At 36.4% G+C, this 13,485-nt stretch overlaps 1 protein-coding gene across 1 annotated transcript; it reads left to right on the top strand.

Moving 5' to 3' along the window:
- Positions 1-4,348: 4,348 nt before the first annotated feature.
- On the top strand, positions 4,349-13,357 carry LOC124398228 (olfactory receptor 4P4-like). Its single transcript, XM_046868314.1, has 3 exons — positions 4,349-4,717; positions 4,919-5,105; positions 13,347-13,357. The coding sequence occupies exons 1-3, from the start codon at positions 4,349-4,351 to the stop codon at positions 13,355-13,357; spliced, it is 567 nt and encodes a 188-aa protein (XP_046724270.1).
- The last annotated feature ends 128 nt before the right edge of the window (positions 13,358-13,485 follow it).

Genomic DNA, 13,485 nt, shown 5'->3' with positions numbered 1-13,485 from the left:
GAACTTATAAAACTATCTTGCACAGACATCACTGTCCACAGCATATTTGGACTTGGTCTGACAGCTTTTTACACAGTTCCACAGATTATAGTGATTTTATTCTCTTATGCGCAGATTTTGCGTGTTTGTATATTTTCTTCTAAGGAATGTCAAACCAAAGCCATCCAGACATGTACACCTCATCTTCTTGCTATTTTGAATTATTTCGTTGGAATATCTTTTGAAATATTACAAAGTCGATTTAGTTCTAGGTATTTACCTTATGTTTTCCGGACTTTTATGTCTCTATATTTTATGATATTTCCTCCTCTGCTCAATCCAGTTATATATGGTATCAGTGGTCAGGTTATAAAGAAACATATTAGGAAAATATTCTGTGTTAAAACATAGCTCCATTAAAAGGATTAAGAAAAGATGTAAAAACGTTTCAGTAATTATGACGGATAAAGTCTAATTACTAATGAAATATTATCATCGCCATTATTAATAATAATAGTAATAGTGATAATAATAATAGGCAGGTTCAGAGCACTAAAGGTCATCTTTATTATATGTATTCATATTAATATTTACTTCTACTGCTCTGCATCATCTTCTGTGCATGATAGATAGATAGATAGATAGATAGATAGATAGATAGATAGATAGATAGATAGATAGATAGATAGATAGATAGATAGATAGATAAATAGATAGATAGATAGATAGATAGATAGATAGATAGATATAGATTTTAAATATTTTAATGCTTCTTAAATATGTACTACTTAAATATAATTTGTTATTTATGTAGTAATTTATGTAATATTATTAAAAATGGTTTTAAATTAGTTCAACTGCCAATATCCTGAATATATATCAAATGCATTTTATAAACTATTTAAGCATCAGGTTTAACTTGGATTTTATACTAATATTCTTTTTTTTTTTTTTTTTAACAAATATATATTGACCATTTCTGTATTTTTGGATTAATACAAATTTCTGTTAAATTAGCTGACTGGTAGCTGTTGGTTTTTTAAATATAATTTGTCTGTGACAAACATAAAAAACTCAGGTTGATAACAGAAGCAGTGTATTTCATCTTAGCAATCAAAGCACCCAAGCTGCTAAAAGATTTCACTGAAGGAAAAGTTAGACCAAAAAGCTTCTGAAACCACAAAACTATATATATAAATTACCATATTTACAAATTACTAAGAAAAAATATCAAGCTGTACAAGTTGTGTAAAACTGTTTTAAAATTGAAAAAAAAAAAAACAGTAAAAAGAAAATTTATTATATCGAATTATGACCAAGACTTTGTGACCAATATTTTATATGTAGATTTATTTCTTCTCGCTAAACAGTTTTTAAGGGCTTTCTCTTAGCACCACTGAGCTAGGTGAATATGTTGTTTCACAACACAAAGGAGACCGAGGCGTGTACTGAGGGTCATATTGAATATTGACTAACATGGCAGAGGTAGAGCTGGATCCTCCTAGAGACAGAACAGGAAAAGAACATCTGGTTTTATTTAATCTTTTTTTTACTACAGAGGGCTGTTTCTAAATGGGCCATGCGTTAGAATTCAAAAGGCACTTAGTGTAAATTTATGATTTGCTGTCTGTCTGAACCAAAGAAATAAAAGCAAACTACCTGTACCATATTTAATTGCACATCATAATTTTTCCATTGCATTGTGTTGAATCTAATTGAAATCAGATTACACTGCACTGCAATAGTGTTAAATCACATTGCCATAGCACAGGGCTGGGCAATTAATTTCGATAGGGGGCCACATGAAAAATCTGAACTGTGTTGGAGGGCCGAACCAATGATAACTTGAAATTTATTCTGCTCAATATTAATTTTCTCCCATTGTAAAAAGCAGTAAATTATATATTTTGATAAGCTGCTAGTAAGTAAAGTATTCAAACAATTAAAGCAAGTAATAAACAGTTTAAAACAAAAAAAAACATCACTGTTTGATTTTATTTTTAACTTGTTAATCTTCACAAATACTAAAAAGGTGTTTTGCAGTATGTTAAAAATAAGTAACTGAACAACTTTATACAAAAAGCAATAAGTGCTTTTGATGTTTTCAGTTTAGTTTAACTGTTCAGTGAGAAAAATCCAGTCTGTCTTTGGCTTGAACAAGTGCACTGAAATCTGGCTGAATGTCTGAGGTGGCTATGCGAAGGACAGCTGAGAGGTGATCAGTTATAGAGGATCTGTATCTGGATTTGCAAAGTTTTGTAAGAAGCGTTTGTTGAGTTTGCTGCTTGGCTAGCAAAGCCTCCGACTCCTTTGCATGCTCTTCGTCAGATTTCTCCTCGTGTTTGGTCACGTAGTGGCGATTCAGATTGTAATGCTTAAACACAGCGACTTGTGTACCACAAACTAAGCACACGGTTTTACCTTTGACTTCTGTAAAGAAATATTTAGCAGTCCATGTCTTGTTGAAAACGTGGCATTCGGAATTAATTTTTCTTTTTTTAATGTGAGTGAAGATATCCACTAGCTGTTCTGCACATTCCTTGAGTACTCTGCTAGGAATGTTGTCTGGTACAGCAGTCTTCCTCGCTTCCACTTTGTTCTGTACCTCAGACCGGGCGTAGAAGTCGTTCAGCGCATCTGGAAGGGAGGCATCACAGTCACAAGCAGGTGATGTTGTCTTGTAGTTCGTGATCGCCTGTATGCCCAGCCACATGCGCTGGTTGTCTCCGCTGTCCTGAAAGTTGTCGTAGATTTCTTTGGCTTGTGCACGCTTTGCCGTGCTCTGATGACACGGGACAGTTTGGCCCCAGTTTGGACAAGGCCGTCTTGTCCCCTGCTCTGAAAGCAGAGTCTCTTTGTTTCAGCAGCGCAAACTCTTTTGCGGTCATCCACAGCTTCTGGTTGGAGCGTGTAGTGATGGTCTTGGATATGGTAACATCCTCAAAGCACTTGCTGATGTAGCTGGTCACTGATGATGTGTACTCCTCCAAATTGATGGAATCGCCATTGGTTGCAGCCTCCCTAAAAATGTCCCAGTCAGTGCACTCCTGAAGAGCAGAGGTGGCTCCTGCTGGCCAGGTTTGCACCTTTTTCAGAACCGGTTTAGAGCGTCTGACGAACGGTCTGTATGCTGGACGTGTTCCCTCCTCTTATTGCAAAGTCCACATGCTGATGGAGTATAGAAAGCACAGTCTTGAGATTCGCTTAGGGAGCACAGTCTTGATGTACTCCAGAAGCTGCGACCCCGGCTTGCTGCGACCTCGGCTACAAAGACCAGGCTTCCAGTCCTCAGCGTTGTCTGATGCCAGTGGCCAGGAAAGGGGATTTTAGAAACAGTGCTCGAGGTAGTGGAAGTGTTGCAAACTGGTGGGTATCCATGCTATGCTACAAGCTAACCCTAGATGGCCGGCTATCCGTTATTCTTTCAAATGTCTGCTCCCTAGATAATAAACTGGACTACATTTGACACCAGCAGAACACACAGAGAGTTTAGAGACTGATGCGTCTTTGTTTTCACAGAGAGGTGGCTCAGCAACAGAGTTTTAGTCACAGCCATTCAGCTAGACGGGCTTATATTTTCCTTAAAATTATGTATTTATGTATATTTGTATTTTATATGTATATTTTAACAGCACTCTACTTTCATTTCTCCACTGGGTTTGGTTTTCCTGGTCTTCTATTCCTATGAGCATTCACATTACAAGACCATGGATGTGAATGCACAAGAGAAATACTAATGTTATAAACCATCCCACTTTTTTAAGCTTTATAACTGAGCATGACAGCTAGGCAAATCATTTCATAAGAAGAATCTTCTACTTTGATACTTCTCCAAATAATCTCAGCTATTTGGAGTAAAGGCTATATCTTTTTATTCTAATATTTAAATAATAACAAATGTAAATAGATATTAATAATTTAATCTAATAATCATTTCAGTTTTATATTTCTATTTAAATAGGGAAAGTAATGAAATGGGAGTATGATTAAGTCTAAGTCTAATTAATAGTTTGTAAAATGGTGTGGTTTTGTTTTTAAATATGTTTTCACTTATCGATAAAATATATCAAAATACTGTTGTGCTTTATTATGATTACAAATATTAAAGAAATCATTCAAATTTAAACAAATAAAAAATGAATTTTCTGAGATGCCCAGGCATGCACAGCTATTGTATACATCATCATTATACACTCTAAGAATGTCATCATGCTTTACATGTAAAATATTCAGACAGAGAATATGAATTATTGTATAAATATCTGTTTTTTAATTAAGATTTAATTTTCTTTTATCTGCAGCAAATCTGTAAATCTTCATGGAAAATATATCAAGCATTACCTCATTCATTCTGGATGGCTACTTTATAATGGACCAGCAGAAGCCTTTGTTCTTTTTCATTTTTCTCCTACTCTATGTTGCAATTTTTTTGCTAAACTCGCTTCTGATTGCCATTATTTATTCTGAAAAAACATTGCATAATCCAATGTATATCTTTGTACTCAATCTGTCATGCAATGGCATCTTTGGCAGCACAAGTTTGATTCCTCACCTGTTATTTAATCTAACTACTGAGAGGCATAGGATATCTTTAACAAACTGTCTCATACAAATCTTCTGTTTACACACTTATAATATTATTGAGCTAAATATTTTGGCCTTTATGAGCTATGACCGTTATGCTGCAATTTGTTACCCACTTCACTATCATGCCATGATGTCAACAAAAAAGCTTCAGGCATTTATAATTTTTGCATGGGTTTATCCATTCGCCACTTTTCTGGCATACGAGTCATTTACAATACGCTTGACTTTTTGCGCAGAAATTATAGATAAGACACACTGTGTAAATTTTGAACTTATAAAACTATCTTGCACAGACATCACTGTCCACAGCATATTTGGTCTTGGTCTATTGACTGTTCATGTGATTCCCCAGACTATAATGATTTTATTCTCTTATGCACAGATTTTGTATGTTTGTTTATTTTCTTCTAAGGAATGTAAAGCTAAAGCCATTCAGACATGTACACCTCATCTCCTTGCTGTTTTGAATTATTTTGTTGGAATATTTTTTGAAATAATACAAAGTCGATTTAGTTCAAAGCATTTTCCATATGTGTTCCGTACTTTTATGTCTCTATATTTTATGATGTTTCCTCCCTGTTTAATCCAATTATTTATGGTATCAGTGGTCAGGTTATAAAGAAACATATTAAGAAAATATGCTGTGTTAACAAAATAGCTATCATGAAAAAATAAGGCAAACCTGCAAAACCTTCAATTACACTGTCTTTACTTCTGTTTTGTTTTCTATTTTGTGTGTGTATTGAAACTAGTTTTGTCTTCTATTGTTTAAAAATAATAATAGAAAAGTGAATAATAGGAATAAAAATGTATTTAATTAATTTTGCTTGTATAGAACTTTAAACAATGCTCATAAATGCTTCTATGAGACAGTTGTAATCCTAAAATTTCAGGACGTTTACACGTGCTACTATCGCTCTGTGGAATTATTTTAATATATGTGATTATCTGTTAAAGCTTTTGGTTTAATTGAGTTATTGAGTTATCTTGAAATAATTAGAAAAATCTGTAACAAACAAACAAACAAACAAACAAATAAATAAATAATAGTTTAAAATTTTAACATACAAATGTATACAAACTGTATATGAGACATATTTTTGACAAAGCTCATTGAATAGGGTGATGAAAATAATGTATTATTATGTATAATTCTATAGTCTTTATAACATGCACTAAAACCTTAACCACTACAACCTCAGTGACTTTTAGTGACCCAACATCTTTCTGAGACAATATTCTAATACACTATGCTAAAACATACTATGAACTATTCCTACTGTATGAGTGAATGCATTTAGTGTCAACGTTGTAATAACACAAATAAGACTGAGAAAATTTTAGGACCAAAAACAATGTTAGTTGTTTTAAACAAATGCATATAATTACACTATCTGATCAGAGTTTTTTTGGGCATCACATCCTTATCTGTTGTTATACATTCCATTCCAAAGCTGTGGGTGCTAATTTGGACTTTGTCCTCACTTTGTTACTGTAAAAGCCTTCACTCTTAGGAGGATATTGACAATTAGATTTTAAATTGTAACTTTTAACCACAAAAGTATTACTGAAAAAAAATAATACAAGAGTGGGCTTGTCTTCCGGGCTCAAAGTCAATTTAGTTCAAGGTTTTTACTTTATGTTTGTCTGACTTTTATGTCTTAATATTCAATGGCACATGACATGAAATTAGGACTCTGATCGCTGATGGTCTCCAGTATTCCAAAATATGGGCAGATATGATTGAACAAAAACTAAGTTGAGTTACTTAAAGAGACTGGGATTAGTCACTCATTACTCAGTACTCATTTCAATTCATATACATCCATGTCTACAGCATCACCCATATTATATTATAACTGTTTTAATGCTATTTTTCCACACCTCCTGATTTCTGCTTTTGCTGGTTGCACAACATTTTTTTTATTATTATTATTACAAGCACTCTTGTTTATAGTTCTCTTTTTGCACATTGTACTAATTAACATTATACAGTAGGTATACTGGTCAGCAGTATTTTGTATTGTATCTCTGTATCTGTCTTTAACCCAGCCATTAGGGAGGCACAATCCAGTGCCCTCTTAGTGCCGGTCCCAAGCCCGGTTAAATGGGAAGGGTTGCGTTAGGAAGGGCATCCAGCGTAAAACATGTGCCAAATCAAATATCCGGGTCATGATTAAGAATTTCATACCGGATCGGTCGAGGCTCGGGTTACCAACGACCGCCACAGGTATCGTTAGCCAACAGGGTACCAGTGGAAATTGGGCTACTGTTGGCCGAAGGAGGAGAAGGAGAGGGGAAGACGTCTACAGAGGCGACAGGGAAAGGAAAAGTGTAGGAGAGTTAAGGTTCAGGGTGGTACTTTAAATGTTGATACTATGACGGATAAAGGGAGAGAGGTAGCTGATATGATGGAGAGGAGAAAGGTAGATATGTTGTGTGTTCAGGAGACTAAGTGGATAACATTGGAGGTGGGTTTAAACTGTTCCATTATGGTTTGGATAGAAAGAGAAATGGTGTAGGGGTGATTCTGAGGGAAGAGTACAGTAAGAGTGTAGTGGAGGTGAAGAGAGTTTCTGATAGGGTGATGATCGTGAAGGTGGAAGTTGAAGGGATGATGATAAATGTCATCAGTGCGTATGCTCCACAGGTCGGCTGTGAGATGGAGGAGAAGGAAAGATTCTGGAGTAAATTAGATGAAGTGGTAGATGGTGTACCTAGAAATGAACGATTGGTGATTGGGGCAGACTTTAATGGACATGTAGGTGAAGGGAACAGAGGTGATGAGAAGGTTATGGGTAGGTATGGCCTAAAGGAGAGGAATGTAGTAGGGCAGATAGTGGTAGATTTTGCTAAAAGGATGGAAATAGCAGTAGTGAATACGTATTTTAAAAAGAAGGAGGATCATAGGGTGACCTTTAAAAGTGGAGGAAGGTGCACACAGGTCGATTATGTTCTATGTAGAAGATGCAACCTGAAGGAGATTGGAGACAGTAAGGTGTTGGCAGGGGACAGTGTAGCTAGACACCATCGGATAGTGGTCTGTAGGATGGTTTTGGAGGTGAAGAAAAAGAGGAGGAGAGTGAGGACTGAGAGAAGAATAAGATGGTGGAAACTGAAGGAGGAAGACTGTAGTGTGAGGTTCAGGGAAGAGGTTAGACAGATTCGGTGGTGGTGAAGAGGTGCTGGATGATTGGGTAACCACTGCAGGAGTGATGAGGGAGGCAGCTAGAAAAGTACTTGGTGTGACATGTGAAATAAAAAGGAAGAGAAAGAGACGTGGTGGTGGAATGAGAAAGTGCAGGAGAGCATAAGGGGAAAGAGGTTAACAAAACAGAAGTGGGATCGACAGGGTGATGAGAAAAGTAGGCAGGAGTACAAGGAGATGCGGCAGCAGGTAAAGAGGGACGTGGCGAAAGCCAAGGAAAAGGCATACGAGGAGCTGTATAATAGGTTGAACACTAGAGAATGAGAAAAGGATTTGTACTGATTGGCCAGGCAGAGGGACCGAGCTGGGAAGGATGTGTTGCAAGTAAGAGCAATAAAGGATGTAGATGGAAATGTGTTGACTAGTGAGGAGAGTGTGTTGAGAAGATGGAGGAAGTATTTTGAGCAGCTGAACGAGGAAAATTAAAAGAGAGAAGGTTGGATGATGTGGAGATGGTGAAGAAATAAGTGGATAAGATTAGTAAAGAGGAAGTGAGAGCAGCGATTAAGAGGATGAAGAGTGGAAAGTCGGTTGGACCAGATGACATACCGGTAGAAGCATGGAGATGTTTAGGAGAGATGGCAGTGGAGTTTTTAACCAGATTGTTTAACAAGATTCTGGAAGGTGAGAGGATGCCTGAGTAATAGAGAACGAGTGTGCTGGTACCGATCTTTAAGCATAAGGGAGATGTGCAGTCTTGCAGTAACTACAGGGGAATTAAGTTGATCAGTCACATCATGAAGTTATGGGAAAGAGTAGTGGAAGCCAAGCTGAGAAAAGAGGTGACCATCTGCGAGCAACAGTATGGTGTCATGCCGAGGAAGAGCACCACAGATGCCGTATTTGCTTTGAGAATGTTGATGGATAAGTATAGAGAAGGACAGAAGGAATTGCATTGTGGATTTGTGGATTTAGAGAAAGCGTACAACAGAGTGCCAAGAGAGGAGTTGTGGTATTGTAAGAGGAAGTCTGGTGTGTCAGAGAAGTATGTAAGGGTGGTGCAGGACATGTATGAGGACAGTGTGATAGCAGTGAAGTGTGCAGTAGGAACGACAGACTGGTTCAAGGTGAAGGTTGGACTGCATCAAGGATCGGCCCTGAGCCCTTTCCTGTTTGCAGTGGTGATGGACAGGTTGACGGATGAGGTCAGACAGGAGTCTCCCTGGACTATGATGTTTGCGGATGATATTGTGATTTGTGGTGAGAGTAGTGAGCAGGTTGAGAAGAGTCTGGAGAGGTGGAGGTATGCGCTGGAGAGAAGGGAAATGAAAGTCAGTAGGAGTAAGACAAAGTACATGTGTGTGGATGAGAGGTAGGGCAGTGGAGTGGTGTGGTTGCAGGGAGAAGAGGTGGAGAAGGTGGAGGAGTTCAGGTACCTGGGGTCAACAGTGCAAAGTAATGAAGAGTGTGTTAGGGAAGTAAAGAAAAGAGTGCAGGTAGGGTGGAGTGGGTGGAGAAGAGTGACAGGAGTGATCTGTGATAAAAGGGTATCTGCAAGAATGTAAGGCAAAGTTTATAGGTCTGTGGTGAGACCTGCGATGTTGTATGGATTAGAGACAGTGGCATTGAGTAAAAGGCAGGAGGCGGAGCTGGAGGTAGCAGAGCTAAAGATGTTAAGGTTTTCGTTGGGATTGACGAGGATCGACAAGATAAGAAATGAGTTTATTAGAGGGACAGCGCATGTAGGACGTTTTGGTGACAAGATGAGAGAGGCGAGATTGAGATGGTTTGGACATGTGCAGAGGAGGGGCATCAGTTATATTGGTAGGAGAATGCTGAGGAAGGAGCCACCAGGAAAGAGAAAAAGAGGAAGACCAAGGAGGAGGTTCATGGATGAGGTGAGGGAAGGTAGTTGGTGTGAAAGAGGCAGATGTAGAGGACAGGGTGGTATGGAGACGGATGATCCGCTGTGGCGACCCCTAATGGGAGTAGCCGAAAGAAAAAGAAAAAGAAGAAGAAAAAGAAAAAGAAGCAGATCTGTCTTGCATTGTCTGTTTGCACTAGGTTGCACACAATCAGGTGTACTTGATCAGTGAGTCAGCAGCTGTGAGTGGTGCACATTGTGGGTGGTATAATCTATGGTGGCCATGATCGTAGGCACCAAAGTGTCCCCAAAGGGAACAAAATTATAATTTCACCAACACCAGGAGATAAAGTAACAGAATGGCAAAAATAAATACTCGACACAGCACGGGCAGAAGAAAGTAAATCCAAACAAACAGCAATGAAACTTACACGCAAGAATTAAACAGGCAGCAAGGAATCAAACAGACAAACCGACAAAAGACCTGCACAAAAAAAAGAGTTATTTATACACATATGAAAATGAGTCTCAGCTGAAACAATCAGTGTTAGCCGGGTGGAAACCGAAAAAACACAGAAAATCCCCTAAAATCCCCCAAATCCTGACAAGTTCGCTTTATGGCAGAGCAGTGATTTTTGTTGTTTTTATGTGAATGATACAGTTTTAAATAATAAATACACTGTCCTTCAACATATTGTTTCATTTATCTAGTATGCTCTTGAAATTGTGAAAGCGAGCTAGTACAATATGAGATTTACAAACAAAATTTTTAATTATAATCATTATAATTATAATGTGATAATCAGTATCTGCAAAATCCCAGAAAATATCGAGATGTAATTTATTTTCCAATATCACACACACTTCTCTGAAATGAGATGTTTTATTTAGAAAACATGCAACGATGAGGCTTTGCCGCCATGACATACTACATCCAACCTGTAGGTTATGGATTGATTTGTTTGAGAAATCTATAGACCAATACACAGGGCTGAGATTTGGACATGCTAGAGGTTTTATTTCTATAAATGGGCTTCTTGTTCTGGACATTACTGTGCATGTTCCCAAACTCATTCCATGAGTCTCTTCATAAAGTTGGCCAATGCATGTGACATGAATTGAGGACTCTGATTGCTGTTGATCTCCTCCAGTATTCCATATTTTGGATTTGAGGAGAGATTTGAGGAATGTGAATATCTGACAATGACCAAGATGTTTGTATAGTCTTGAGATTAAAGAGAATCGTGAATTAGCCTTAAAGTGTGGTGTGGGACGTGAGAGTAGTTTGCCTTCAGGAGAAAACCACTTGGAATACACTGTGAAACATGCAGAGCTGCCAATACTATAATATTTATATATATATATATATAAAACAATTCTATTTCAAACTATATATCAAAATAATATCAAACTTTTATGTATGCTGTGTTCCCTGCTCTAGAGGGTTAGCTGTTATAATAGCTTATCTGTGTAATACCTTGTGAATATGGTGTACATGGTCATCATAATAAAGCAAGTAGATCAATATGTCTCAATGTAGGCAATCATGAATTTTCCCAGCATACAAAACCTGTCAAAGGTTTCGGAACACCTAGTCTTTATTGGTTTTGGGAGACACATGATATAAATAAAGGTAATGTAACGGTATAAAGATTTACTTTGACTAAGCCATTATATAAATTTACAGATGTTGAACTTTATTTTTATTTATAAATCGTCCCTTAGCATGAATAAAAGCTTTGCACACTCTTGACATCAAGACAGATCAAGACCAAATATTAAGCTGAAATACTTTTTCATGCAACTTGTAAACTTGCCAAAAGTGTTCTTTGGTAGGTGGATATTTCTTTCTGTTGGGTCAATATTCTTTTAACCATGAAAAAGTCTCCAACTTTTTACTGCTCCAAAGCAACCCCAAAACATAAAGGTTACACCTCCATGTTTAACATATTCTCTCCTGTTCTCCATCTTACACCCCAATTTTAAAAAGTTGGGATGCTGTGTAAAATGTAAATAAAAACAAAATGCAATGATCTGCAAATCTTTTAAACCCATATTTTATTCATAATAGAAAATGAAAAAAAAAAACCACACAAAATGTTCATACAGGGGAAAGGTACCATTTTAAGGAAAATGAAATGTGATGGCTGCAACAAGTCTCAATAAATGTAGGATAGACCAACAAAAAGCTAGAATAAAGTTACAAAAAAAGAAATAACTAGAGGAACATTTTGCAACTAATAGGCTAATTGGCAACAGATCAGTAAGATGATTGGGTAAAAAAGGTTCAAGCTTTATGATGCAAAGAAGAACCCATATATGAACATGATACAGAGACACTACCATCATCTTTGGGCCACAGCTCATTTAAAAATGTGGAAAACTGTTCTGTGATTAGATGAATAGCAATTTTAAACACTTTTTGGAAAGCATCCTCCAGACTAAAGAGGAGAGGAACCATGCAGTTTATCATCAGTGCTAAGTATGGGGGTTCTTAAGATCCTATGGAATGGGCAGCCTGCATATTTGGAAAGGGACCATCAATCCTTAAAGATATATAAAGGTTTTCAAAGAGCAAATGTTTTCAATCAGACAAATGTTTTTCAGGGAAGGCCTTGCATATTTCAGCAAGACAATGCCAAATTGTATACTGCATATATTACAACAGCATGGCTTAATAGTCTAATAGTCCTGTCCTGAAATGGCCTGTCAACAGTCCAGGCCCTTCACCATTTTAGAACATTTGGTGCATCATTAAATGAAAAATACAAAATAAAATGACACAGAAATGTTGAGCAGCTAGAATCTGTATCAGATACAAATAGGACAACATTCCTCCCAAAACTGCAGCAACTGGTCTTCTCAGTTCACAGCCATATAGGAACTGTTGTGTTAAAGAAGAGGAGATGCTACACAGATGAAAACTTGACCCTGTCCTAAGTATTTGAGAGATATAGCCATCCAATAAAAAATTATATTATCCATATATTTTTCTTAAAATTATGTATTTATATATATTTGTATTCTATATATATTTTAACAGCACTCTACTTTCATTTCTCCACTGGGGTTGGTTTTCCTGGTCTTCTATTCCTATGAGCATTCACATTACAAGACCATGGATGTGAATGCACAAGAGAAATACTAATGTTATGAACCATCCTACTTTTTTAAGCTTTATAACTGAGCATGACAACTAGGCAAATAATTTCATGAGAACAACTTCTTCTCTGGTACTTCTCCAAAAAATCTCAGCTATTTGGAGTAAAGGCTATATCTTTTTATTCATGAACTGAATATTTTAATATTAATAGATGTGTAATACAGTTAAGTAACATTTTAATGCATATTAATAATTTAATCTAATAATCATTTGAGTTTAAAATTTCTATTTAAATAGGGAAAGGATTTAAATGGGAGTATGATTAATTCAATAATTAGTAAAATGGTGTGTTTTTGTTTTTGAATAGGTTTTCACTTATCGATAAAATATGGCAAGATACCGATTTGCTTTATTATGATTACAAATATCAGAAACATTTCAAATTTAAACAACTAAAAATGTATTTTTCTGCAGTCAATGATAAATATAGTTTTACCCAATCTGTTCGTGTCATGCAAAGCTATTGTATACACCATCATTATACACTCTAAGAATGTCATCATAATTTCCACGTAAAAAATTATGTAAAAAAAAAATTGTTAAACAATGAATTATTGTATAAATATCTGTATTTTAATTAAGATTTCTTTCTCTTTTATCTGCAGCAAATCTGTAAATCTTCATGGAAAATATATCAAGCATTACCTCATTCATTCTGGATGGCTACTTTATAATGGACCAGCAGAAGCCTTTGTTCTTTTTCATTTTTCTCCTACTCTATGTTGCAATTTTTTTGCTAAACTC

Source organism: Silurus meridionalis, chromosome 15 (assembly GCF_014805685.1).
Source record: "Silurus meridionalis isolate SWU-2019-XX chromosome 15, ASM1480568v1, whole genome shotgun sequence".
Classification (NCBI taxonomy): domain Eukaryota; kingdom Metazoa; phylum Chordata; class Actinopteri; order Siluriformes; family Siluridae; genus Silurus; species Silurus meridionalis.
The sequence above is the reverse complement of the archived record's forward strand: the minus strand, read 5'-3'. Positions and strand labels throughout refer to the sequence as shown.

What these genes read in the sequence shown, in the direction of transcription:
- LOC124398228 (XM_046868314.1), top strand. Translation starts at nt 4,349, where the DNA reads ATGGACCAGCAGAAGCCTTTGTTCTTTTTCATTTTTCTCCTACTCTAT. An exon ending in TGTCAACAAAAAAGCTTCAG is followed by an intron (nt 4,718 to 4,918) that starts GCATTTATAATT and finishes GTGATTCCCCAG; the next exon opens with ACTATAATGATTTTATTCTC.